The sequence below is a fragment of the Stigmatopora argus genome, chromosome 7, assembly GCF_051989625.1.
Source record: "Stigmatopora argus isolate UIUO_Sarg chromosome 7, RoL_Sarg_1.0, whole genome shotgun sequence".
Classification (NCBI taxonomy): Eukaryota; Metazoa; Chordata; class Actinopteri; order Syngnathiformes; family Syngnathidae; genus Stigmatopora; species Stigmatopora argus.
In genome coordinates this window covers 14,564,671-14,588,656 of record NC_135393.1, presented here as the reverse complement: position 1 = coordinate 14,588,656, position 23,986 = coordinate 14,564,671, and the positions used below count along the sequence as shown (strand labels likewise).

General features: G+C 39.6%; 1 protein-coding gene across 1 annotated transcript in view; it reads right to left on the bottom strand.

Moving 5' to 3' along the window:
• mad1l1 (mitotic arrest deficient 1 like 1) overlaps nt 1–20,763 on the bottom strand; it is a 31,724-nt gene extending 10,961 nt beyond the window's left edge. The window contains exons 1-16 of the mRNA XM_077604973.1: nt 20,654–20,763; nt 19,477–19,634; nt 19,031–19,171; nt 18,244–18,423; nt 18,048–18,172; nt 17,896–17,977; nt 17,673–17,803; nt 17,012–17,126; nt 16,666–16,727; nt 11,116–11,202; nt 9,419–9,563; nt 5,104–5,244; nt 4,641–4,697; nt 3,258–3,349; nt 3,092–3,182; nt 72–291 (exon numbers count right to left, since the gene is read on the bottom strand). Coding sequence (XP_077461099.1) covers nt 72–291; nt 3,092–3,182; nt 3,258–3,349; nt 4,641–4,697; nt 5,104–5,244; nt 9,419–9,563; nt 11,116–11,202; nt 16,666–16,727; nt 17,012–17,126; nt 17,673–17,803; nt 17,896–17,977; nt 18,048–18,172; nt 18,244–18,423; nt 19,031–19,171; nt 19,477–19,623 — 1,816 coding nt within the window. The 5' untranslated portion in view covers nt 19,624–19,634; nt 20,654–20,763. The remainder of the gene's footprint in view (nt 1–71; nt 292–3,091; nt 3,183–3,257; nt 3,350–4,640; nt 4,698–5,103; nt 5,245–9,418; nt 9,564–11,115; nt 11,203–16,665; nt 16,728–17,011; nt 17,127–17,672; nt 17,804–17,895; nt 17,978–18,047; nt 18,173–18,243; nt 18,424–19,030; nt 19,172–19,476; nt 19,635–20,653) is intronic.
• Between the last annotated feature and the right edge of the window lie 3,223 nt (nt 20,764–23,986).

The following is a 23,986-nucleotide window of genomic DNA, read 5'->3' as shown; positions in this document are numbered from 1 at the left end:
CATCTTTAGGCAAATGTGCAAACCACTCTATATTGCTACCTCATGACATGACATTTTCCCTTGTTTCTTACCCTGAATCTCCTTGGACGGGGGCAAGGTGAGGTTAGCCGAGTGCAGGGCAGCGTCCACTTGGGCCCCGCTGCTCCCCTCCTGCACTTTGCGCACTACATCCCGCAGGTGTTCCACTTCTTGCCGCAGGGTTTCGGTCTCCTGCTGCCGCTGCTGCTTGGCTATAGCAGTGGGGTTCATCTTTAAGTTGAGCACACGGGTCTTGAACGTGTCGTAGTCACCCTGAAAGATGCAATTATTTATTTATTTATTTTTGGGTGTCAGAGACCTAGGGATGTAAAAACTACAGGCTTATTGTAGATCAGGGGTGTCAGACTTGGGTTGGTTGGCGGGCCGCGTTAACGTCAACTCGATTACATGTGGGCCGGACCATTTTAGATATAATATTTGGATTTTTTTTTATAAATGGATTAAAAGAACTGGATTAAAATCCCTGAATATTCAGTTTTTTATAGATCTAAAACAATGTTTATTGTAGCTTTAAAAAAATATATTTTTAGATTTTACAAAATGATTTTTGAACGAAAAACAGAAAAAAATGGATTAAAAAGTTACAATTATTGATTTAAAAGGGGGAAAATCAGGAAATTTGATATACATCTATACTCTTCATTTTAATTTGATCCTAAAACAGAAAGTCGGCACTCACGATTTACTTTCCCGGGCTACACAAAATGATGCGTCGGGCCAGATCTGGCCCCCAGGCCGCCACTTTGACACATGTGTTGTAGATGCAAGGACAAGGCAGCAATTTATTTTCAACATTCTTAGAGAGTAGCTGACATCACAACAAAACATATAGATTAGGAAAAGACTGCCCCAGGTGACCGAATACTTTTGGTAATAGAGTATACAATAATTATTAGCAAAAGTGCAATTTAAGTACTAAAAAAAGGATTTGAGGACTTATATCTCCCATGAAACAACATAAAACTCTTCAACTCAATAATCAAAGACAACCTGAGCGTAACCCATTTCTCCCTTTTCCTCAACCCCAAAAAACAAACTAATTAATCTTAACTGTAGCCAATTCCTGAAGGAGCGAATGTGCACAACATGTGAGAGAGAATCAAATTAGCTCTTGTTGCACACTGGAATTTGTGAGGTAAACTATGATATGATAAATTGATGCAACATAAATGACAGCTTACTAATTGCCAGAAATTGGGTTTAAAAAGAAATCCCCAGCAACAGTTAGAATACAGTGGAATTTAGTGGTTTGCACAAAACTACCAGCCTTAATATTCTTTGAACCAGAATAATGGTCCAAAAATGGAGATGAGAAGAACCTTGTGAACTTTGGTCAATGTATTATTGTTCATATGGTAAAACATGAAATGCTCAAAAATATTCTGTGCCACCAAGGCAGGATAAATTCAAAAGAATTTAAATATGAGGCTGACAGACAAGGTCAAACAATGTCCGTGTTGGAAATATTTGAAAAGAAGCACACAAAGGGACTGTATTTATAAGTGCACTGGATAATAAGGTCTCCACAGCAGTTTTTGTATGATTGGGTATATAACTTCTCCTGAAAATAAAATGGTTGGAAACACCCTTTACCACAAAATAGTACTCTTCACAATCTGGCAACATACAGAATAAATGCCTTAAACAGAGCCAATATTAAACAAACTAGTCTTTGCAGAACCATTTGGTAAACATTGAAGAAACAACTCTCTTGCCACAAACAGACCATTAAATCTCAATATTTGGACATCAGTCACCAGCTATGTCTTTTTATCCGTTCACTTCCATTCATTCTTAAAGTGTCAACCTCCCAGTGAGCATGAACAAATTGAGCTGGGGTAAAAAAATAAAATAAACGCTGCTCGTAGTAACCGACCCAATCCATTGGCTCTACTCGTATACTCACAGCTACCCACATTTGCGCGGTAATTGCCTTAAATGTGTTGGTCATGCTCCAGAACACAGAAATTCTTTTCACCCTGCTCCCAAAATGAAGCAGAAACGCTGACTCTCACAGGTTTCATTACTGACGTACGGGGCCAGCTCGGTTGGGCACTTGGAGGACTTGACGACTCACCTAATGACAATTCGAAAAGAAAGGGTGCTAAAATGGAGCTATTTCAAGAAAGACCCGCTGCATGGCAGAACTGTAGAATTTTAGCACAGTGTGGAAGTCCAGCAACTCGTTTTTATGACTGGCCAACTATCTATTGGCCTTTCATTTTTATGTGACTTCAATTACATAGTATGTACTTAGACATTTAAAGTATGCTGGATTAATATTTAATACGTAACTGAGCGGCTAACACAGGGGTGTCAGACTCGGGTTGGTTCGCGGGCCGCGTTAACGTCAAGTCGATTTCATGTGGGTCGGACCATTTTAGATAAACTTACTTTTTATAAATGGAGCCCTGAATATTCAGTTTTTTATAGATCTAAAACAATGTTTTTTTGCTTTTTTTTATATTTTTTTAGATTTTACAAAATGATTTTTGAACTAAAAACACAGAAAAAATTTATTAAAAAATTACAATTATTGATTTAAAAGGGGGAAAATCAGGAAATGTAATATACATCTATACTCTTCATCTTAATTTGATCCTAAAACAGAAAGTCGGCACTCATGATTTACTTTCCCGGGCCACACAAAATGATGCGGCGGGCCAGATTTGGCCCCTGGGCCGCCACTTTGACACATGTGGGCTAACAAGAATTTAAAAAGACTTCCAGATTGTGATTGGTTGTCTACAGCGATTGGTCAACCAATTGATTCGCTGGGAACAAGGTTGGACATCGCATGCTAACTACAGAATTTATTCTGTTACTTTTTGTCTTATTTTTTTTAACCACAACTTCTATTACCGTGTTTGATTTTTATTCAATAGGAGAAATGTTGGAAATCCAAGCAGTCAATTTTGTTGCTGCAGTCCTCAATCTTTTCTCTGTGAAAGTCCCAAACAAATCTCCAAGCGTGAGTGATTCCTTCCATTTCAATCTCCATACTAGCCTAGTGTGATTTATTGAAGTGGTCGCAAAACAAGAAGGTACTTGCCTGTAGGTTGTGTCGCTCTAGTCTCATCTCCAGTGTTTCATTCAGCTCCTGCAGACGCTGTCGCTCTGCCTCCAAATCTTCAATTTTTGACCTGTAAATATATTCATTTGGGTTTTTGTGAACAAACTAAACTAAACAAGGTGTCTTAGTGGGGGTTGCCACCAACCTGAGCATGGAGACCTCCTCTTTGCTGACTAAGGAACATCTTTCTTCTGATGACGCTTGCTGTTTTCTTAGCGTCTCCATCTCAAAGTGCATCTAGACCAGAGGAATGACCAAAGGACTATTTTTGGAAAAGACTCATCAACAAAGAAATAAATGTTCATAATTTAGAAAAGAAAAGAAAAATGTCAGTCTCAAATGTTTCAAAATAGACTAAATGAGTGGATGTCCCCCCAATTTGATGTTTTTTTTCTTTTTTAGGAGGGCAGTATTACTGATAGAACTTCAAGAATCAGTAGTGATTAAAATTAGCATTTGAATAGATGTCTTCAATGGATGCAACATTGATATTTTGTTAATTCTGAAGTAAATTTACAAATACAGGAATGTAGTCCTGGAACTTGTATCCACCTCTAAGTATCCAGCATAAACTAAATCAGAAGACAAGTATGTCCAAAGACTTTGTCCAGCCTTTCTTTTCCCTTGCGTGCTTTTATTCTGAGATGGCAGCTTTTAACCGCAATTATCCCTCATTTCCATTTACACATCAATTTACCGTCTTTCAATGACAGCATCTGGCACTAATCCTCGCCTTTGCCTCCCCAAGACAGATAAGTAATTACTGTTCTGGCAGACAGGTGGATTTCACGCGTCAATAGGTACTTGCCGCCGTGGTGCTGACGTTTACCGGGCAACCAAGGGCCATTAAAAAGTAGGACGGAGTTAACGCACAGATAAAGAGAGTCAAGGTTTACGAAGGCAGGTACAGGGGCACGTCTATTTACTCCTCTCTACTTCATTGAGAACTAATTATAAATGGTAATTTTTTAAAGAGGATGTTCATTTGAAAGTGTCAGTCAAAAGACCGAATGAAATTTTCATATTATTTGTGAATGGAAATGTTTATATGATTCTTCTTTGGTCAGATATATGAAAATGGAGAAACAGACATTTTGATTATGCGTTTGTGTAAATGAACGGACATTGACGTTCATTATAGAGATTCTTGCACGCATCTATAAAAAATATATAGGCTGATAGGGTGTAACAGCAAAAAACCCCACCTCAACCTCTGTACAATTTGTCCGTATTCAAAAATTGTTGAGACAAAGTGATCTGTGATTGTGTTGCATTAAAAAATTCAGCTATTTTAGCTGTGCTGTTGATATTTTTAGTTAGAAATATGAGACATGTTTCCACATTGCAAACATCAAGGAACTCGCGAGGTCAAAGGAAATGAGAAGAACGTCAGACTGACAGTGTTACTACTATACAGATTTACAGCTTGACGCTTGTTTACCAAAGCCTTCAGCTTTAAATGCGGAGATTCGAACAACTTGTGTGTGTGTGTGTGTGTGTGTGTGTGTGTGTGTCTGTTCCAACTTACAGTCTGCAGCTGCAATTTCAGAGTGCCTGTCTCGTCCTGTGCTTTGGTGAGTTGCAACTGAGTACAAGAAAACAACATACAGACAGATGAAATGCACCTCTTTGTGGATTGCTATTTATTTCCTAAACCACAAACTAAAAATTTCAGTGCAATCCAAGTATGTGTCAATGTACAGTACTTTAATGAGGATTTAAAAAATAACTCCTTGTCAATGTATAAGCTTGTCCGTGTGAAAATGAAAGTCATGATGTTTAAATACTAAGTTCAGAGGTTTGATATTAACACTGCCTGCACTGTATTATAAAAATAAGGAAACAAAGTTTGGGCTCCATCTCAGGCGTATTACTGAAAGAGTTCAAAATGACACCAAAGCGTACCAATAGGTGGTGGCAGTTTTGAGACTCTTCAGGAAAAAAATAGTGATTGAATCGCAAAATCAACTCAAACGGCAACTGCCACACACCTCAATTTCGGCGTTGAGGTTCTGCGTTTTGAGCAGCACTTCCTCTGCCTCCTTGAGACGCTTGCCAAGTTGAGGCGAATGTTCGGAAGGCGCCAGCTCACTGTCATACGACTCCAAAATGGAGCGCATGCCGTCACGTTCCTGCAAAACACATCTAGACGTTAGTTAACCTCCTGGAAAATCTCCTTACAGACAAGGTCAAGACTTGACGGTATTTCTGACACTGAACATTTGCGAAGGAGAATAAAGTGTGTCTCGTTATTTGCCATTTCCCTGATTGGCCTGCCACTTCTCAGCGGTCGGCATGTGACAGGCAGACATGTTTATTTTGTAAATGATGAACAAAGCTGTGCCAGGCAGCTGACAAGAAGAGCTCGGGGTCACACAGCGCATTTACTCATAACGCAGGATTCCATAAAAGAGGAGGATGAAGACGGGAGGAATCAAAGCAAAAAGTGATGACAGAGGAGCGCATCCAGGCACGCGACGTCACCCTGCTTTGCCTTTCATGCGTCTCATATTTTCAGTGGTGGTGGTTTTAAGCTGGTGTATGCACTTTATTCGGCATGCCTGACCAACTGCGTGAAAATTAATGCATTAAAAGTGAGGGTCAGATTGTGACAAAAAAGGGTATTTGAGTGACATTGAACATGGCTTGGTTAAGGGGTGCGAGGTGGGCTGGTTTGAGTATTTTAGACACTGCTGATCTCCTGGCACTCTTACAACCATCTGTATGGTTTTCTAAGAATGGTCCAAAAAGGAAAAAAAACATTAATTGAGCGGCAATTCTATAGTTGAAAATGCGTGATTGATCCAAGATGTCAGAGGAAAATGGCCGAATTGAGCGCTTGTCAGGCTCTTTAACAAAACAAATGGCTGAATGTTAAGACCTACCGTATGTATACATGTACATCTGTGTATGTATGTATATGTATATTTATATATGTATGTATATGTATGTGTGCGTATATTTTTTTTTCTCAGCAACACGCTTATTTATTTATTTATATATTTATTCATGTATTTATTTATTTATTAACTTACTTATTACCTATCTATTTATGTCTAAAATGCCTTTCTTGTATCTGCATTCTCACCCTCTTGCTACTGTGACAATGAAATTTCCCAAATACGGGATGAATAAAGTTATCCAATCCAATCCAAATAATGACTTATTCTACCCAATATATGCAGAAGGGCATCTCTGAACGAACATTTCAAACCTTGTGGCAGGTAGACTACGAGTAACACTGCTGTCAGCTCAGAAGACTGAAACTGAGGAAACGTGCTCACCAAAATAGGACAATAACAGATTGGAAAAATGTCGCCAGGTCTGATGAGTTTCGATTTCTGCTGCAACGTTTGGATAGAAGGGTCAGAATTGAGAATCAATGCGAACGCATGGATCCATCCTCCCTTGTATCAACCTTTCCGGCAGGTAATGGTGTGAGGGATATTTTCTTAGCACAATTTAAGACTACATCCTTAACTTTATTAAGGCATGTCGTAAAACTCCAATCATCTCAGTTTAATTTCTTGAATATGACAATGATTTAGCTGGAATCAAATAGCCTCCACGGTCATCAGATCTCAATGCAATAAAGCAACTTTGGGATTTAGTGGAAGAGGGCTATTCAATATATGGATATGCATGTCAATTTGGCCTCAACTCTCTTAGGAATGTTTCCAGTAACTTGTTGAATCTATGCCAACCAAAGATTAAGGCATTTCTGAAGGCAAAAGAGGGTACAACCCAATACTAGCAAGGTGTTCCTAATAAAATGGGCGCTGAGCATATGTTTACATCCTATGTAAGCATAAACCAGTTTACACGTTTTTGTTTGTCTACAGAAAGTGACATGTTTTGCTTGTTTGCATTTTTTTGAATAGAAATACGTGAGCATCTTACATATAATAGGTAAACATAGATGATTAAATGTGTTTGTAATTGTAGACTTTCTTATCAAGCTGACAAACGGAACTCGGGGTCACGCTGGTAAACTTGCCGTCATTACTCCTCACACGAGTCAAATGGGAGAGCAAGAAAGACGGAGGGGGTGGGGGGGGGGAAATCAAAGCGGAGAGAGATGTCAGACGAATGTGAGGGAAACAAGATGAAGAAGAAAACCTCCTTAAAGTCAGCATCTTCACAAGTGTCAGTCATTGTGATGCCGCTTCTCCAAATAGCTCGCCACTGTCAGTGTGGGCACATTGTACACATACACACACAAAAATAAATAAATAAATAAATAAACAAGCCTGAGGGGAGACAGATTGGTGGGCTTGAGATGATAGGAGTGTTTAGAAGGATAATAAAAGCCGAAATTTGGAGGGAGGTGGATTGAATTTGACCTTGTCAAAGCTGAAGTTCAGTAAAACAACACATTATGTTCCTACGGTGGGGTCAGAAAACTATGTTAGGTGGACTACCATGTCAATGGAAATTTTGAGACACTTTCTTCTGCGACTGAAGGGTGAAATGTCTCAAAACTTTTGACCTAGGGTGTAAGCAGATCCACATTGATTTGTGTTAGAAGGCCAAATTTGTGCTCTGATCAGGGATGAATCCTGTTTGGTTTTTGATAAGCAGCAAATACTTTAATGCTCAATGAAGATGTTGACCCCCTCAATTCCAAAGCAATGACATTGAAGCAAGAGCGTGTCAAAGACAAACGCGAATTAGAGCTAGTGTGTTCGCACAGATTGATATTATCTTAATTAGCTTCTGGTGAGCTGCGTGGACTCTGATGTTTGGCGACAAATACAGGTTGTGAATACTCAAATGTGCTATTTTGACATTGTTTGATAGGATGGTTATATGCAAATTGACACACTTGAAGGTCTGGACCATTGGTCTGAGAAATTGTATGCAACTGGACACCTCTGAATTTAAATTTAAAGAGTCCTACCCAACAAACACCTTAATATACATAGCTATCTACTATATTCATAGATGGGTATTACCACGAGGTGTTGAATATTTTAACTTGGATTTGGTTTAAAGCTAATTGTCCTATAAAAAGGGAAAAAACATGAAATTAAATCCCCACCAAAACCCCACATTTCAATGGCAATGGGGTTAATGATCTTAATGGGATTGGAATTGCTTTCTAAAGATGAGCCAACTGACCCATCATGTCCAAAACACAAAAAATTATCAGCATAATCATTCACTGATTAGCCCTACCCGCAAATTAAGCCTACCTAATTCGAGTGTGTTAAAAAAGTGTGAAAGGGTCACGGAAACAAAGTGGCGAGAAAAAAGACAGGGAAAAATGTCAAAGGCACAAAAGGGAGATTTAGAGGTTGAGTTGGAACAGCTGAGCGCCGCTGGCTGTTTGCTGTCTATTAAGGTGCGCTTCATCTAAATCAAAAATCTATCCGATAATGACAAAACAGGTCTTAATTTGAAAAATAAACAAAAGGGAACGGTAGTACGGAGTGATAAAACTGTAATTAGCATTTTCATTGCCTTTTTAATCGGTGCCTGCAGGTCATAAACGGCCGCAAAAAAGACAGCGAGGGGCAGGCATCTGACCTGAAATGTTTTGTCCGAATATCTGCTTTGTATGGGTGGAACATGATTGCATTTTCACTGCACTCTATGTATGGTAAAGTGTGTATTCCATCAACCAAGGAGAACACTTTTTCTTTTTACCTGCATCTCCAGGGATTTTAGAGAATATATAAACCTCAAGAGTGCACATTAGAAAGGCTCTTTAAACGCTCTATGTCAGGAGTGGTGAACACGTGGCTCTCAAGACGCATGCGGCTCCCTGCCAAAATGAATCCGGCTCTTTGCTTCTTATTTTATTTTGTATATAATGTGGCTCTTTGCCTCATTTCGTGTTTCTTAATTTTATTCGCTTAAAACACACTCAAATTCATCAGTGCCCATTAAAAACAAATAATAAATAATATCTAAAAAAATAATTTGGCAAATTGTATCTTTTTATGCTGCTGTGCAATGTAATCTTACATGTTTGTCGATAATCAATAAAATATGTTTTCTGCGACTGTTATCATAAGTATTTCTATTGGTTTTCTGTAAGCATACAAGCTGGACAAAATCTGATAAATTTTCCATATCATAGTAGAGTTCTTTTAAGCAAACTGAGTGTATATTTTTCGACTTGGAATGCTACTAACACACCAGCATCTTCAAATATATGGAGTAACTTTTAGACTTTTTATGACGGTGAGGCATTTAACTGCAAAGGACTTGAGACAAGTGTAAGATGAAGTATGAACATTTAGTAGAAAAGTGGATGTATATACAGTATGTGCTGTACATGTGTGTGTGTGGGCATCACACCTTAGTAAGTAGCAAGAGCCTCTTTTGCAGGCGGCGCAGGAGCACTTCCTGTCCTTCCCGTTTCTTCTGCTCCTCCAGTGATTTGCCGTGCTTTTGCGACATCTCTGCCTGTAGCTCGACAAGTGAGCGCTCCGCACTTCGAACGCTGTTTGGTAAAAAGTAAAAGTGTGTGTTGTTAAATCTTCATGTCAGCAGGAGTTATTGATCAATCTCTTCAGGGTGGGAAACTTCCTACTCGAACATTAGGTCTTGCTGGTGGCCACATGAAGAGGAGTTAATAGAGTTTTATAATGATTCGTTAAGTTTGCGTGTGGTATTTGCCTTCTTCCATGGTTATTTTTTTTCATGTTTATCCCACACAAATGTTTGCCATAGCTATCAAATCTATATCAACATTAGATAATAAAAAAAGTAAAAAATGTGGTTATAAAGGGTTTGTATTTTTGGAGAATTTTGTTGATTTCTATCATTGTTAAAAAATTTATTCTTTTCCATATGAAAACATCCAACTTAATTTCAGTGTGGTTTATCATACCAGAGTATTTATATGTATATATATATATATATATATATATAAAAAGACATACAATATATTGTGTTCAATTTGTCAGTATAATAAAGCAAGATATCTACCGTATTTACTCGCATATAAGCCGTACCCGCATATAAGCCGCACCCTTAAAATTGCCTTAATTGTTCAATTTTACCATTTCTGATTCACAATTTTTACCTCCATATTCATGGTTTGAGTACAAATGTGTTACTTTGAAGGGAAACTCTTCGACAAATGCGACTTATATGCGAGTAAATACGATACCTTTATTTTTGGCATATAATCAGTGAATTCACTACTCGCTCTTGCCTTTGCATTGGAATTTTCTATGGACATGTTTTACCTTAAATTTGAAAGTTTTGTCAATACACCAAACACCAACATCTTGCCTTCACTTGGTCAATATAATAAATAAATTAAGACGTCTCGCAGTCGGTTCGGTAATATAACGATCGAAGTAACACATCTCGCCTTAACTTTCGCCTCATCATTATAAACCAGGCAGCCCAGTATCTTGCCTCCCCTTTGACAAGAAAACAAATGAAGTAACATCCTGCCTATGCTTTGACGAGCTCGCCAAGGAAAAACACCACATCTCGCTGTTGATTCGGCAAACGCAACAGACATTGCAACCTATTTTGCCTTCGCCTGCACTCTGCCACCATTTAAAAAAAATTCCTTGTGGATCAATGACTCTGCTGCAAACAAGTTAAGCGTCAAATCCTTTCAGAGATGATGTGCTGCATTGCTTTCAGGCCTGATCAATAAGCCGGGAATTATATGAGAGGGAAAGAATAATTACAAGGCAAGTCTCCCTCTCAACTCCCTGCCTTCGTCACCCATTCTTCTGTCTTTAATATTCCATGATGATGCCCATACGCCGGGCAGCAAAGAAGCTTGTTAGCTAATGAAAGCTTTCAGTAGAAACATCCGCACACGGCCCTCCCCGCAGACTTTCACCTCGGCCTTAGGAGGACGCTGTTAATTACGCAGACTTTCTTTTCTCGTCCCGCACACACATGCATAACTGTTTTCCGTGCTATCAGAATGGGCAGCGGTTTAATTAACTTGGTGACAATTAAGGAGTTGTCCGAGATATGCTCTAATGAATGAGGGAGGGGGGGTGAAGAATCGTGGTGGTTACCGGCTGTTGAGTGTGTAGTTCTGCTCTTTGAGGACAATTTCTCTCTGCTGGATTTGAATCACCTCCCTGGACAGATCCTCTGGTTTCCTGCAAAAAAATAAGAGGGAGAGAGCAATTCAACAGCGAGACAAACATTTTTCATATTCTCTTGCTGGGAGGCCAGCAGGGTTAAACCCTGCTTGTAATACCACTAAAAAAACAGAGCACATAGACTATTGAGAAGGTCACATTGGCAAAGAGAGTTGATAAATGCGTTCGCATTCGGCTTAAACCCACTATTTAAACTTTTGCTTAACAGGTGGTGTGGCAAAAGCTACAACAATACATAAAAAATGTAGCGTGAGGAATGAAACATTGTAGAATGATACACGGTTATGCAACATTTGTGGCTTTTCTGTGCTTGATATCTTTCACCTATATGAACTACTTGGTCATAATTTATGCTGTATTATTTTTTGTTTAATGCATGCATGCTACATTTTCTTGACGAGCAGGGCATATGATAAATTACAGAAAAATGGAAGGTCATATGCAATGTTCCCTCTAAGCTGCGCGCGTGCGCAATTGCGCACTACTCTCGTCTTTGCGCACAGCAAATCATATGGAGCGCACAAAATAAAATCCCTTTTTTTTTTTTTAGCTGTGAGGCCAACATGTGAACCATTCATCAGCCGGGCCGCCCATTCATAGATATTAATCATTACATTTTTTTATGACTAAATCATTTATGTGTAGTAGACATGCACCTGCTTATGGCCGGTGTGATACTGGTGTGTGCCCATAGCGAGCAATGATGATGTTGCTCACACCGGTACTCAGTGTGCTCAGGGAGGTTGTCTTTCTGCCCAGACAAACAAAAAATTAGAGGGAACATTGGTCATATGTCTGCTAAGGATGCAGACGATGTCTAAATGATTGAAATCCTGATAGTTGAAAGAATGCTTAATATAGGACAATGTGCGCAACATACTGAGAACTGCGTAAACTGCCTATTTTGGTGGAGGGTATGAGTTAGGACAGTAAATGTAAAATGCGATTAGGAAAAAAAATAGCTTGAATTTTGCCTATTCTCCTGACTAGCAGTAGTTCAAATTTGTTCTCTGTAGAGGACATCTGTAAACCTAAATATCTCCCACCCAGTGCACCCAATCGCATTATAGGGGACATTCAGAGCTTTTTTTGCAGTATTGCAATTACTTCACATAGATTGAGCAATTTTTAAATAAATGTAATTGGACAACTTTTTTTTTCCTATTAAATATTTTTTTCACTAGGTCTCCAACTGCTGTTTTGTGATTTTGTTCACTAGCCAAAGCAAAGAAAATAAGGCAAATAATGAAAATTGAAAACATCCGAGTGCTGTTGAATATAATTGAGAAAAGCTTGGATGTGTAAATGCCTTTTATTATTCTGTCTCTCAGAATTTTACGTGAAAGGAACTGTTGAAATTAGTTGCAAGAAAACACTACATTTGCATTCATGATGGATTGGAAATCTGCACAAAAAAATAATATGGTCTTTTTGTTTAGTAGCCGCTAGCACACGTGAACGATATGAATCAAATATGATTAAATGTGCCCTTTGAACTTGGAGCAAGCAACCTCAAAAAATCAATACGGTTACACTCGTCAAAGCAGAAATCCTTGATGCATCGTCCTTTGATCAAAATCGATAGGACGCCGCCGAGCAATAATTCCTTGGAGTATTAAGGAACATCAAGAGAAATGACACATGAACCAACTCCTGTACCTTGTCCATCTTGAGTTGTTCTCAATCAATAGAGCTCTCATTCTGGACTTGGCATCAGATCAAGTCATTTGATGACAAATGACAAGGCTGTTGAATTTGAAGTCAGGGGGGCGTGGTCTGATTTATGCTGCTTGGCTGAGGGAGCAAAGCGTTGGGGACCAAAGTAATCTCATGACTAAAATATGAGGCATCATGAATCATGCGATGGGATAACTTGGGTAATTCTGAGCAGCCCCGAGCGCCAGGGATCGGCCTCAAAACAACATCCCTGTTTAAAAAAATGGAAGAAAGTGTGGAATTTATTGCATGTGCGTTGCCTCTTCTTTCCGAATCAGGCAATATTGGAGGAAACGATGGAGAAAAGAATAACAATCTGGTCAGGGATATTTTTTTTCTAACCTTACATTTAATAAATAATCCATGAATCGTAAAAACAAAATTCAGGAATATGGCTATCTGGCAACATAAAGATTGCTTGAACTTGCAAAACGTTTACTAAACTCGAGAGCCCTATAAAATAAGATTATAATATGAATACGTAAAAATTGAGCTTTACGATATCGTACAATAAAAATAATTAGGTATTCGAGCAGATTTTTGTTTGGGAATAGGAGCAAACCACATTACTTTAATGTTTTTACAACTTTCCTTGTTCTGTTAGCCTGGCTTCTTTCGGCTACCTCTTTTTTTGGAACCATTCAGCCATGCCTACGCTGCCACACACATGGGACTAGCTGTTACAATACGCAGCAGAAGGAGCAACACCTCAGTGCCGCCGGAGATTCGGAGCTGGACAAAAGTGCCGGGAGAAGAGGCAACGCTTCTGACCAACCATTCCATCATGGGATAAGATGGAAGAGCTATCGGCGCTTACCAGCAACGTAGTCGAGGGGCTCTACTCTGCTACTGTTGTCTTCAGCTCCAGACTACTGAGGAACTGTGCGGATAAGCTTGGAAGAGTGACTCTGCATATTCTCTACCTCGGTCACAGTCTGCAGAAGTTCCCCATTTTGTGGAAGACTTCCTGTGTGTGCTTCCAGTTTTCGTCCAACTTTACGTCTTTTGAGTCTGTATCCGTTTTTGCTACTGCAACCAAAATGGCGCCGTTCAAGTGGAAGCCGGTGGCGGTAGCTCCGTCCACTCGTTTTGTGTTTTTACTGCTTTCCTGTCTTAATGATTTGATTTGGTGATTCTTAATGATCCCATTTACTTTGATTTGATTTGTACTTTTTGCTTTGCTTTGTTGTACTGTCTAGCTTATAACTATGCCTTTTCTTGCTACTGGCACAATGAAATTTCCTGAATACGGGATGAATAAAGCTATCCAATCCAATCAACATGTTGTGTGTGCTGTTCCTATTGTGAAATACACTGTAGTTCAATGTCCATTCAAGGTAATGAAAGCACTGGGGTAGAAACTGTGTTTTTTCTAGATTGCCCTCAAATGTCAATGTGAAAAGAAGGAGTTGAACAAGGTGATGTTCGGGGTGATTTGTCTCTAACGATGCTGCAGGCTCTCCTGAGATAACAAATTTCTGCCGAAGATGGAAGAGGGCAGCCAGTCTCTGGAGCTTCTTACTCTTAGTTGCGGAGCAACTGGATGAACTTTTCACTATTTAAATATCATCCAATGTAGGGATTGACCCCTCTTTAAACTTTGACTGACTTTATACAATCGATTTACAGTACGGCTTTACCAAATAACAAAAAATAAAAAAACGTAGCTGACATTAAGGACTCAATACGAGAAGACAATTAGACATGATTAGTCGTTTTACATGCTTATAAACATGAAGGGAACTCTTTGGACCAGAAAACACGAAGAGGAGAAAGATTCCACCACAGGAGAATCAGGAGGAAGCCTGGGGTGTTTCTAAATATTTATTTGCTGCATTAACCTTTCAAGTTGAGCCTCGGTCATGTGGCTGCCCTTTGCCAGCAGCGTGTGCAACGTACTTGTTTATTTTGATTTAATCCACAGCACAGGGCCACGACGGGCCACTGACACTTGAAGAGATCATCAGAGCAGCCGGCGGGGGAATGAACGGCACAAACTAACGAGGCTGAGCATAACTGTGACGTGTCAATTACAAAAGGCGACTGATGGGAGCTGAGATGTGCTGCCTTGATATCTCTTTTACTTAACCAAATCGGTTGTGATAAAGCTCATCAAAATGTCATTACAGAAGTGGAGTTCACTAGCCTCAGCCTGCCAAGGTTGTGCCCCCTTTTGTGCTACAGAAGCTTCTATGACTTCGGAGTGCACGGAATTTTGATTCGGTTAAGCAGCGAGAGTGAAAGAGACACACGCAAAAACTCACTGACTCACTTACCGTATTTTCTCGCATATAAGCCGTATTTGTAACTAAAAAAAGATGACTGAATCAAGGGTATAGCTTACGTATATGCGCACAAGACTTGCTATGCTTTTTCACCACCAGCAAAGTAACATTTACTATTTGTTGGTTATTTTCTGTTTTGCAGTAAGAAAACAACCATTACTGGATGGATTGATTCCTTATGATATTGACCCTAGTAATGTGCTTTTGATTTATACAATATCTCAGAAATGACACATGTGATGATTTTTCTTAAGATTTTCCCAAACCATTTTACTGCTATTAACTGATTACACTTGTAAGACACTAGATTGATCAAAATGCCTCATTTTCATCAATTGGAATTACAACACAAAGTAGTAACAGGTCTAACTTGCAAATGAGATTAATATTCATCTGTGATGAACTGTATTTTATCGCATATAAGCCGTATTTGTAACTAAAAATGACTGAATCAAGGGTATGGCTTATATGCGCACAAGACTTGCTATACTCTCACCAGTAGATATCAGCAAAGTAACATTTACTATTTGTTGGTTATTTTCTGTTTTGCATTAAGAAAGCAACCATTACTAGATGAATTAATTCCTTATGATATTGATAATGTGCTTTTGATTCATACAGTATCTCAGAAATACCACGTGTGATGATTTTTTAAAAAGATTTTCCCTTCAAAGTAACACATTTGTACTCCCTATTAAAAGCATGAATATGGAGGTGAAAATTGTGAATCAAGGGGCGTCTTATACGTGAGAAATTGTAAAATTCAACGATTTTAAGGCAATTTTAAGGGTGCGGCTTATATGCGAGTAAATACAGTACATTACATTACAGAACCCGCGAGGAAAACATGCCAAATTCACACAAGTAGTTTGGAACTCACCAGGGATTGAAACCTGAATTTCAGATCTTTGAGAAGGACCTGCTAACCACTATTTTTGTTGTGATAGATCCACAAATAAATTTAATTGTCATATGGATGAAAATCAAAGCTCTCCAACAATATTTGACATGAGATTAACTGATAAAATGTATCAACATTGAAGTGAATTCAAAGTTAATCCTATTCACCTTTAAGCTTCCTCATCACAAACGCAAGTCAAGTTAAATACCCAGAGGTTCCATTCCATTTAGCATTCTGTTTGCATCACCGTCACACTTAATAACAGTGGAGCACACACCGAGTGTGTGTGTGTATCAAGGACGGCTTGTAGTGTTTTATCATATGTCGGATCTGCTTGACTGCTCAAAGGCAAACACGCAATCATTCTCTCATTACCTGTTTGGACTGGAGAGCAGACCAACATAAGGCAGATATTTAAAAAACACACACATAAGCAAGTGTTCCAGTCCTTGTAATGGTAGGTATTGGACATTACTAGAGCTCCATCTGCAGGTTTCTTGTTACAATAGTCTAGTGGCAGTCCTTGAAGTATATGGTAACACACACACACACACTGACCTGATGTTGAGTCCAGTCGATTCGCCAAGGTTCTCCCATCCTCTGATCTTCTCCGTCAACCTCTGTGGGGTAAAGAAACACACCCAGGTGTCATTTTTGAGCCACTTCACAAGTAAGATAAATTCAACATGAAGGCAAATATGCTTCTAAGTTATTCATTTTAGCTTCTGATCGTGTAGAATATAAACTATTGGGCTTCTTTTTTCATTACGCTTGAAAAGTACTAAACCATCAAAACATAAAAAGAAAGCGAATTATTAAAAAAAAGTTTATTTTTATTTTTATTTTTTAAATAACATGACACCTGCTTCTAAAAACTATCGCAATTTTGACCTTGTTGTTTTACCTCCTTTTCTAGCTCCACATTCACCAAATCTTCTTTGGTCTTGGCCATGCGTTCCAACTTTTTCTTGAGGCCCTCTACCTCTTCTTTCAGAAGGTTACAGTTCTCTCTGCTCTCCCTGTATTAGAAATACAATCAGCAATGACATGTTTAATAAACATGAGAATATCAAGACATCAAATATCACAAATCCATGTTAAGGTTATTAATGTTAATGAAAACAAATAGAAAGAAGGAAAGAAAAATAACATGTGAAAAGTATGTTTGCAAAACTAATGACAACAACTAGTTTAGTGAAACCGTCTTTCGTTTTCATTTTTAGAATTTAAATCCTTAGTGCATTAATGGTTCATTTTGACTGTATTTATTTCCCTGCAGCTGATTATTCAACAGTTGCACAATTGCCTGTCTGTACTGCACTAAAATAGTGTCATTGTTTTGACTGAGTCTGATTGAGATCAGCGATTGTTTGTACCGACTGCTGCCAATGGTCAATATGAAACTAAATGGCAAAATGGTACATAGTACACGCGTCTTTCTGGTAACAAGCGTCAATTTGGTATATTGTACAAATCTGGCAGCAACAGGACAAAATTTACATCTTGAAGGGCACGTAAAATGGAAAATAGTAAGTGAAGGAAACCAATGAGAAAGTAAGTTTTACCTTAGAAAAATATTTTCCTCTCTCAGGAGCTTGAGCTCTTTTTCCAGATCGGGCACCCTGGTGGCCTGGGATTTGACGCTTTTGGCGATGGCAAAGTCTTGCTCCTGTAGCGACAGGCGTCTTTCCAACTCCTAGAAATAAACATTCAAGCAAACAAACAAACAAAAAATCATAAAATACTGTGATTGTTATTCTTGACCTTGTGTTTTGTGTGTGCCTTTACCTTAATTTTAATGACATGGTCTGAGCAGGACGACTGCGCAGCTTGAAGGCCCTGGCACAGCTGAGACATTTCGTGGTACTTCCTGATGGGGGAGAATCCATTGAGAAAAGTCACTTCCTCATCAATAGGGACGCCATCTCAAACAACAATACCTCCGCTGTAAATCCAGCTGCTCATTCAGTGCTTGTTTCTCCAACTTCTGACTGGAACAATCTGATTCCTGGTTTTCAAGCTTCTGTTTTAGTCCTCTGATCTCATCCTTCAGACCAATAAATGTCTGGCAAGACACGGGAAACACAAATAGTTGGTTTCAAAAATGCACCTGAGCTTGTTCACCCTCCGATGTACCTGGTGAGAAGTGGTGAGTTGGTTGTCTCGATCGTCCAGCTTCTTGCTCAGACTGTCCAATTTCTTTCCGAGTTCTCGGTTGGCCTCCACTTGCTGTCCCAGCTTCTTGATGGCCTCGGATTCACGCTCCTCTGACCTCTTGATTTGCGCTGCCATCTCATTGTTCTTCCCCTCCATTTTCTATTCACAAAATGCAGCATTGCTCTTAAAACTTTTCTTTGTCTTTTGAAAAGAAAAATAGTCAATTGGGTATAATAGCTAGTTGACTTTAATTTTCACAATCAACACTCAAACTCGTGTTTGGTAAGTCAACCATTCTAAGTGCACTCGTTATTTAAGAACAACATAGATGAATAAAGGTACTCGGTCGTTTGGTCGCCGGTCTTTTGGTCGCCCGGAAGGTTATTGATAATTACCATTTAAATCGTTGCTCAAATTCCCTAAATACAAACTGTGAATTATTATTTAGTCATACTTAATGCCCTATTAATTATTAAGCTAAAGAAAAGCTCAAAATTTCCCGGACTTTTATTGTGTTTTGTTGGAGAACTTGTTAAGACCCTGACTGACGTAGCTTCTTAAAGGGACAACTCATGTACATACAAACTCTTATACACTCACACGTCGGCTCAGTGAAACTGCTCATGGCCATTGTTGGCTTTTATTGATGCGTAGACCGTGTTGTTTTACCTTGTTTTGTCGCCGGTCTTTTGGTCGCCCGTTGTTTGGGTCCGGGCGACCAAAAGACCGCACACGATGAATAAGCAGGTATGAAGGGGCATAGTACCTTCAAGTCGCATGCTGTGTCACTGGCATTTTTCTCCAGCTCCACACGAACACGTTTGTGACTCAGTTCCATCTGATTCTTCTCCTGATCCAAGTTCAGGTAACGACTGTGCAAATGGACCTTGTCGGCAGCTTCCAAGAACTATATGGCATGAAAATCAATAAATGCTCAGTGTAAGTGTCTCTATGCATCTCAATGCCAGTAGTAATTTTGTTTGATTATACAGACTTTTTCTTCAATACACTCATATATTACAATACCTGAAACCAGACTATCCTATATAAATTATGCTATCTTTGCATTAAATAATAAACAAAGTGCCCTGTTTTTGTTGTTGTTGTTTTTTACACAAAATAATCTTCAATTTAGTACACTAGAATAATAAGCAGTTTCATGTTCAAACGGATAACCTGTAATCTGTGCAAAGAAAAAACATTTGCAAATACCTCCATGCTGCGCTTGTACTGGTTCTGCAGAGTGGAACTGGATGACAGTGTGGAGCCTGGCGGTTGGGGTAAAAATGCAGAACTGCTAATGAAGGAATTGAAGGACTTCAGGGTGGAATACACAGTGGTGTTTTCTTCAAAATCCATTTTAAGGGCTTCTGGAAGCAAAACACATCAATTAAGGATTTCTCTTTTCATAACAATCATTGGGGCAATATGTTTGGAAAGTGCTAAAATCATTTAATATTCATTCATTTTCAACACTGCTTAACATTATAATTATATATATAAATGTGTGTGTCTCTGTGTGGGTATCTGTGTGTGTCTGTGTGTGTGTGTGTCTGTGTGTGTGTCTGTCTGTGTGTGTGTGTCTGTGTGTGTGTGTCTGTGTGTGTGTGTCTGTGTGTGTGTGTCTGTGTGTGTGTGTGTGTGTGTCTGTGTCTGTGTGTGTCTGTGTGTGTCTGTGTGTGTCTGTGTGTGTCTGTGTGTGTCTGTGTGTGTCTGTGTGTGTCTGTGTGTCTGTGTGTGTGTCTGTTTGTGTGTGTCTGTTTGTGTGTGTCTGTTTGTGTCTGTGTCTGTGTCTGTGTCTGTGTCTGTGTGTGTGTCTGTGTCTGTGTGTGTGTGTCTGTGTGTGTGTCTGTGTGTGTGTGTCTGTGTGTGTGTCTGTGTGTGTGTCTGTGTGTGTAAATATACATTCACGTTTTTTTTTTGTATTTATTGATATTGGATCAGTGAAATACTTGTTGTATATTTCGTCCTTCGCGTGCATGTTCTGATTTGGTAAGAAAAAAAATCAGTCACAAGTCAGAATGAATTTTGACTTCATAATGAATTGTTATTCTTAACTTTAACTACAGCTGATCATTTTTGTAGTATCACAAAAAAAATCAACTCGTGCTCCTCTTGGTTAACATTGAATCAGACCAATCTATGGATTTTTAGTGTACAGTGATCACATTAAAATACACTTTTGGGGTGCCTCATGTCTTGGGACTTCATTATTGGACTGTGCAAGTGTACACTAATTATGACTACAGGGACAGAACCATGACAAAATCATGGATCATACTGAACCCGTATTACGATCCATTTGAGTTGTAGTTTAAGATTTCACCGCCTTCCAAAGTCTGAGCATATTACATAGTTTACAGTTATTAGCTATAAATGTTTAACTTACCGTCGGCTTGGCTTGTTAGTGAGTGGCCTGCTTAACGGCTGTTTGATGGTGGTGGCTGATACAGAATATCTTATTATTTAGCCTAGAATCACGTTAGCGCGTCTGGTATAATACTCCTGATTGGCTCAACCCAAGTCACGTGAGAGTTAACGAAACCACCAAAGCTCTTTCGAAATATAAGATATTTCACGTCCTGTTGGCGTTACATTAACTGTAACAAAGAAATAAATGGATGAAAGTGATAGTTGGCCGACTGCATTGTGATTGTTAAGTTTTCAAATTTGGGTGAATAGTTGTACTTTTTAACGTATAAGATCGTGCCTTTGTCTCCTGCGCTTGCGCGAATTCTGCATCACTTCTGACGTCTTATTAAAAATGTTCTTCACTTTCAAGCTTTGTCCACTAGAGGACAGCAATGTTACGCTCGACAATGTTTTGGGGGCAGGCTTTGTAACAGCAGAACGGACGCTAACAGGCATTTATGAGCAGTTATGTACTTTATGCGTGGGAAGTGATGGAGAGGTGTGAACTTCTTTCGCAAAAGGTCAGATAAGAAGCGGCAGTGTTCCGAGTGACATCAGCAAGGCTATTCCCTGCATGGCTGTCGCTTTGATTCTCCTCTTCTTGCTCTCGAGTGGGCGCCTCTAAATTTGGAGACTTGTCTTCACCTTGCCTGTGACCCCTGGCGACCATGCTTTTGCTGACTCATTTTCCATATAATATTCCATCAGCCTTCACAATTCATTCACCTCCTCTTGTTCATCTAAACCCAAAAGAAAAATCAAGTACTATCCAATTCACTTGTCCCACTTCTGACAACAGCTAAAATGCTTTTTACATTCATTCACTATTCATCCTGGTCGCGGGGTGCCGGGCCGTACAAAATGAGGCGGCAGGCAAGACTTGAGCCCCGGGCCGCCACTTTGACACCTGTGCTATGTTCCATCGGGCACCTCGCTCGCCTCCTCCACTTTCGGTGCCACGTTGGGATTGCCTGCCACCCATTTCAGTTAAGCAGTGTCCCCTCGTGTTCGGATATGCGCGACCACGTAACTAACAAACGAGCAGAAGTGCCTGCAGATGTGCCCTTCTACGCCATCCGTCGCGACACGTGACGACTCCTCGTGTCTCGACATCAACAAGTTCACCGTCGCTCTAGCCTCTTTTCCCTTGAATTCTAAACAGTTGGCAAAAAAGATACTAAATGCAAAATCCTCGCTGCATACAAATCTTTGCCATTAAAGTACATCTCAAAGGTTTTCTGTATTATTGAAATTAGGGACATGTCCTTTTTTTGTGCCAGGGACAATGCAAGGAGTGCTCCTTGAAAAGCAGCAGCAGACACCAGTGCCGCGGGTGACCCGAAATGGCGTCGCCTGGGCAACAAAGAGGAAAAATGTACAGGACACTGTGAAATTGCGGGAAAAGATGAGGTTTCAAAGCACATTGGAAACGACGCTAAAGTGTTTAAGGGTAAAAGGAGAAGAATCAATAAAGGTCTACATTTATTGCGCTCGAAGGGAAGACACTTCCGTCAATAGGCTGTCTCTTTCTCGCTCAACATTACTGTTTACATGTCTGCTTGCACGTGGACTTTTAGCGTGGTAACCTCACTACATTATCAATACAGGAAGGAAGGAAGTCAGTCAGACCAGAAAAATTAACTTGGAAAGGGCCGCTTATCCTCACAAGGGTCGCGGGGGGTGCTGGAGTCTATCCCAGCTGACTTCCAGGCACCAGGCGGGGAACATCCTGAATCGGTGGCCAGCCAATCGCAGGGCACGAGGAGATAGACAACCATTCATGCTTACACTCATACCAAGGGGAAATTTAGACTAGCCTACCATGCATGTTTTTGGGATGTGGGAGGAAACCGGAGTACCCAAAGAAAAGCGGAGTAGCCAGAGAAAACCCACACAAGGGGAGGTCGAACCCTCGGACTCAAAACTGCGATGCCGACGCTCTAAGCCAAGGGTGTCAGACTCGGGTTGGTTCGCGGGCCGCTTTAACGTCAACTTGATTTCACATGGGCCGGACCATTTTAGACATAATATTTAGATTTTTTTTTTAAATAAATGGATTAAAAGAACTGGATTAAAATCCCTGAATATTCAGTTTTTTTATAGATCTAAAACAATGTTTATTTTAGCTTTTTATATATATTTTTAGATTTTACAAAATGATTTTTGAACTAAAAACAGAAAAAAATGGATTAAAAAATTACAATTATTGATTTAAAAGGGGGAAAATCAGGAAATTTAATATACATTTATACTCTTCTTTTTAATTTGATCCTAAAACAGAAAGTCGGCACTCATGATTTACTTTCCCGGGCCACACAAAATGATGTGGCTGGCCAGATTTGGCCCCCGGGCCGCCACTTTGATACATGTGCTCTAAGGACTCGGCCACCGAGCCCCCCTGTTTACATTCATTTAAGAAAATCCCAAACTGCATTGTGGTTAAACTTTTTGATTTCATCAAGATTTGTCCTCAAAAACATGTGACTAATCCGATGGATTACATTTTCATTAACATTTACTTTGAAGGAACATGTTTTGTTGCCGTTGTATTTGTGTTTGGTGGGTTCTAAACTGTGAGACTTGATCTGGTGGGACGTGGACGGAGCAGAAATTATGAAACAACTCGTATTAAACAAGATGGCCACAACTTTGCTACGTCGGTGGAAGTGAAAATGAGCGGATTTAGTGGGTTTTGCTTTTTTTGTTTTCAGGATTTGCATAAAATCTTTGAAAAACTGTCTTTTGCATTTGCAATTTGGTTATTTATAGTAGATGCTTTCTGTCCTTTCTCAAGTATTCAACAAAACAGTTAAGTAATGGTGCTTTACCATTGATGACTATCTTTTTTGGATTAGATTAGGTGTCCCTAAACTATTCCATAAAGGTCCTCAGCCGGTGAAGGTTTTTGTTCCATCTGATCCAGCACGGACTGAAAGAAGCAGCACCTGCCTCCACTCAAGGGATTACACATTTGATTGGTGAAAATGTATCACCTTCATCAGTCGGAATGAAAACCCGCACCCAATGCAGCTATTGAGGACCAGTTTGGACACCCATGGATGAGATGTTATTTTACTCAGTGTATGTTGGGAAAGCATTGATGCAGCAGATGGTTTCATAGTAGTAGGCGTTCTTGACTGACATATGAAAATGAATAGCAGCAGGTGAGTCCGACAGATAGGAAGTGTCTGTGATGTGTGATAAGCGTAGAAGAGAACGGAAAGGAATTGCTCTGCCAAATAAGAGGAGGTGTGGAAGGATGCGAAGGTTGCAGATATGAAAGGTCTTGACGAGCGGCAAAGGAATACTG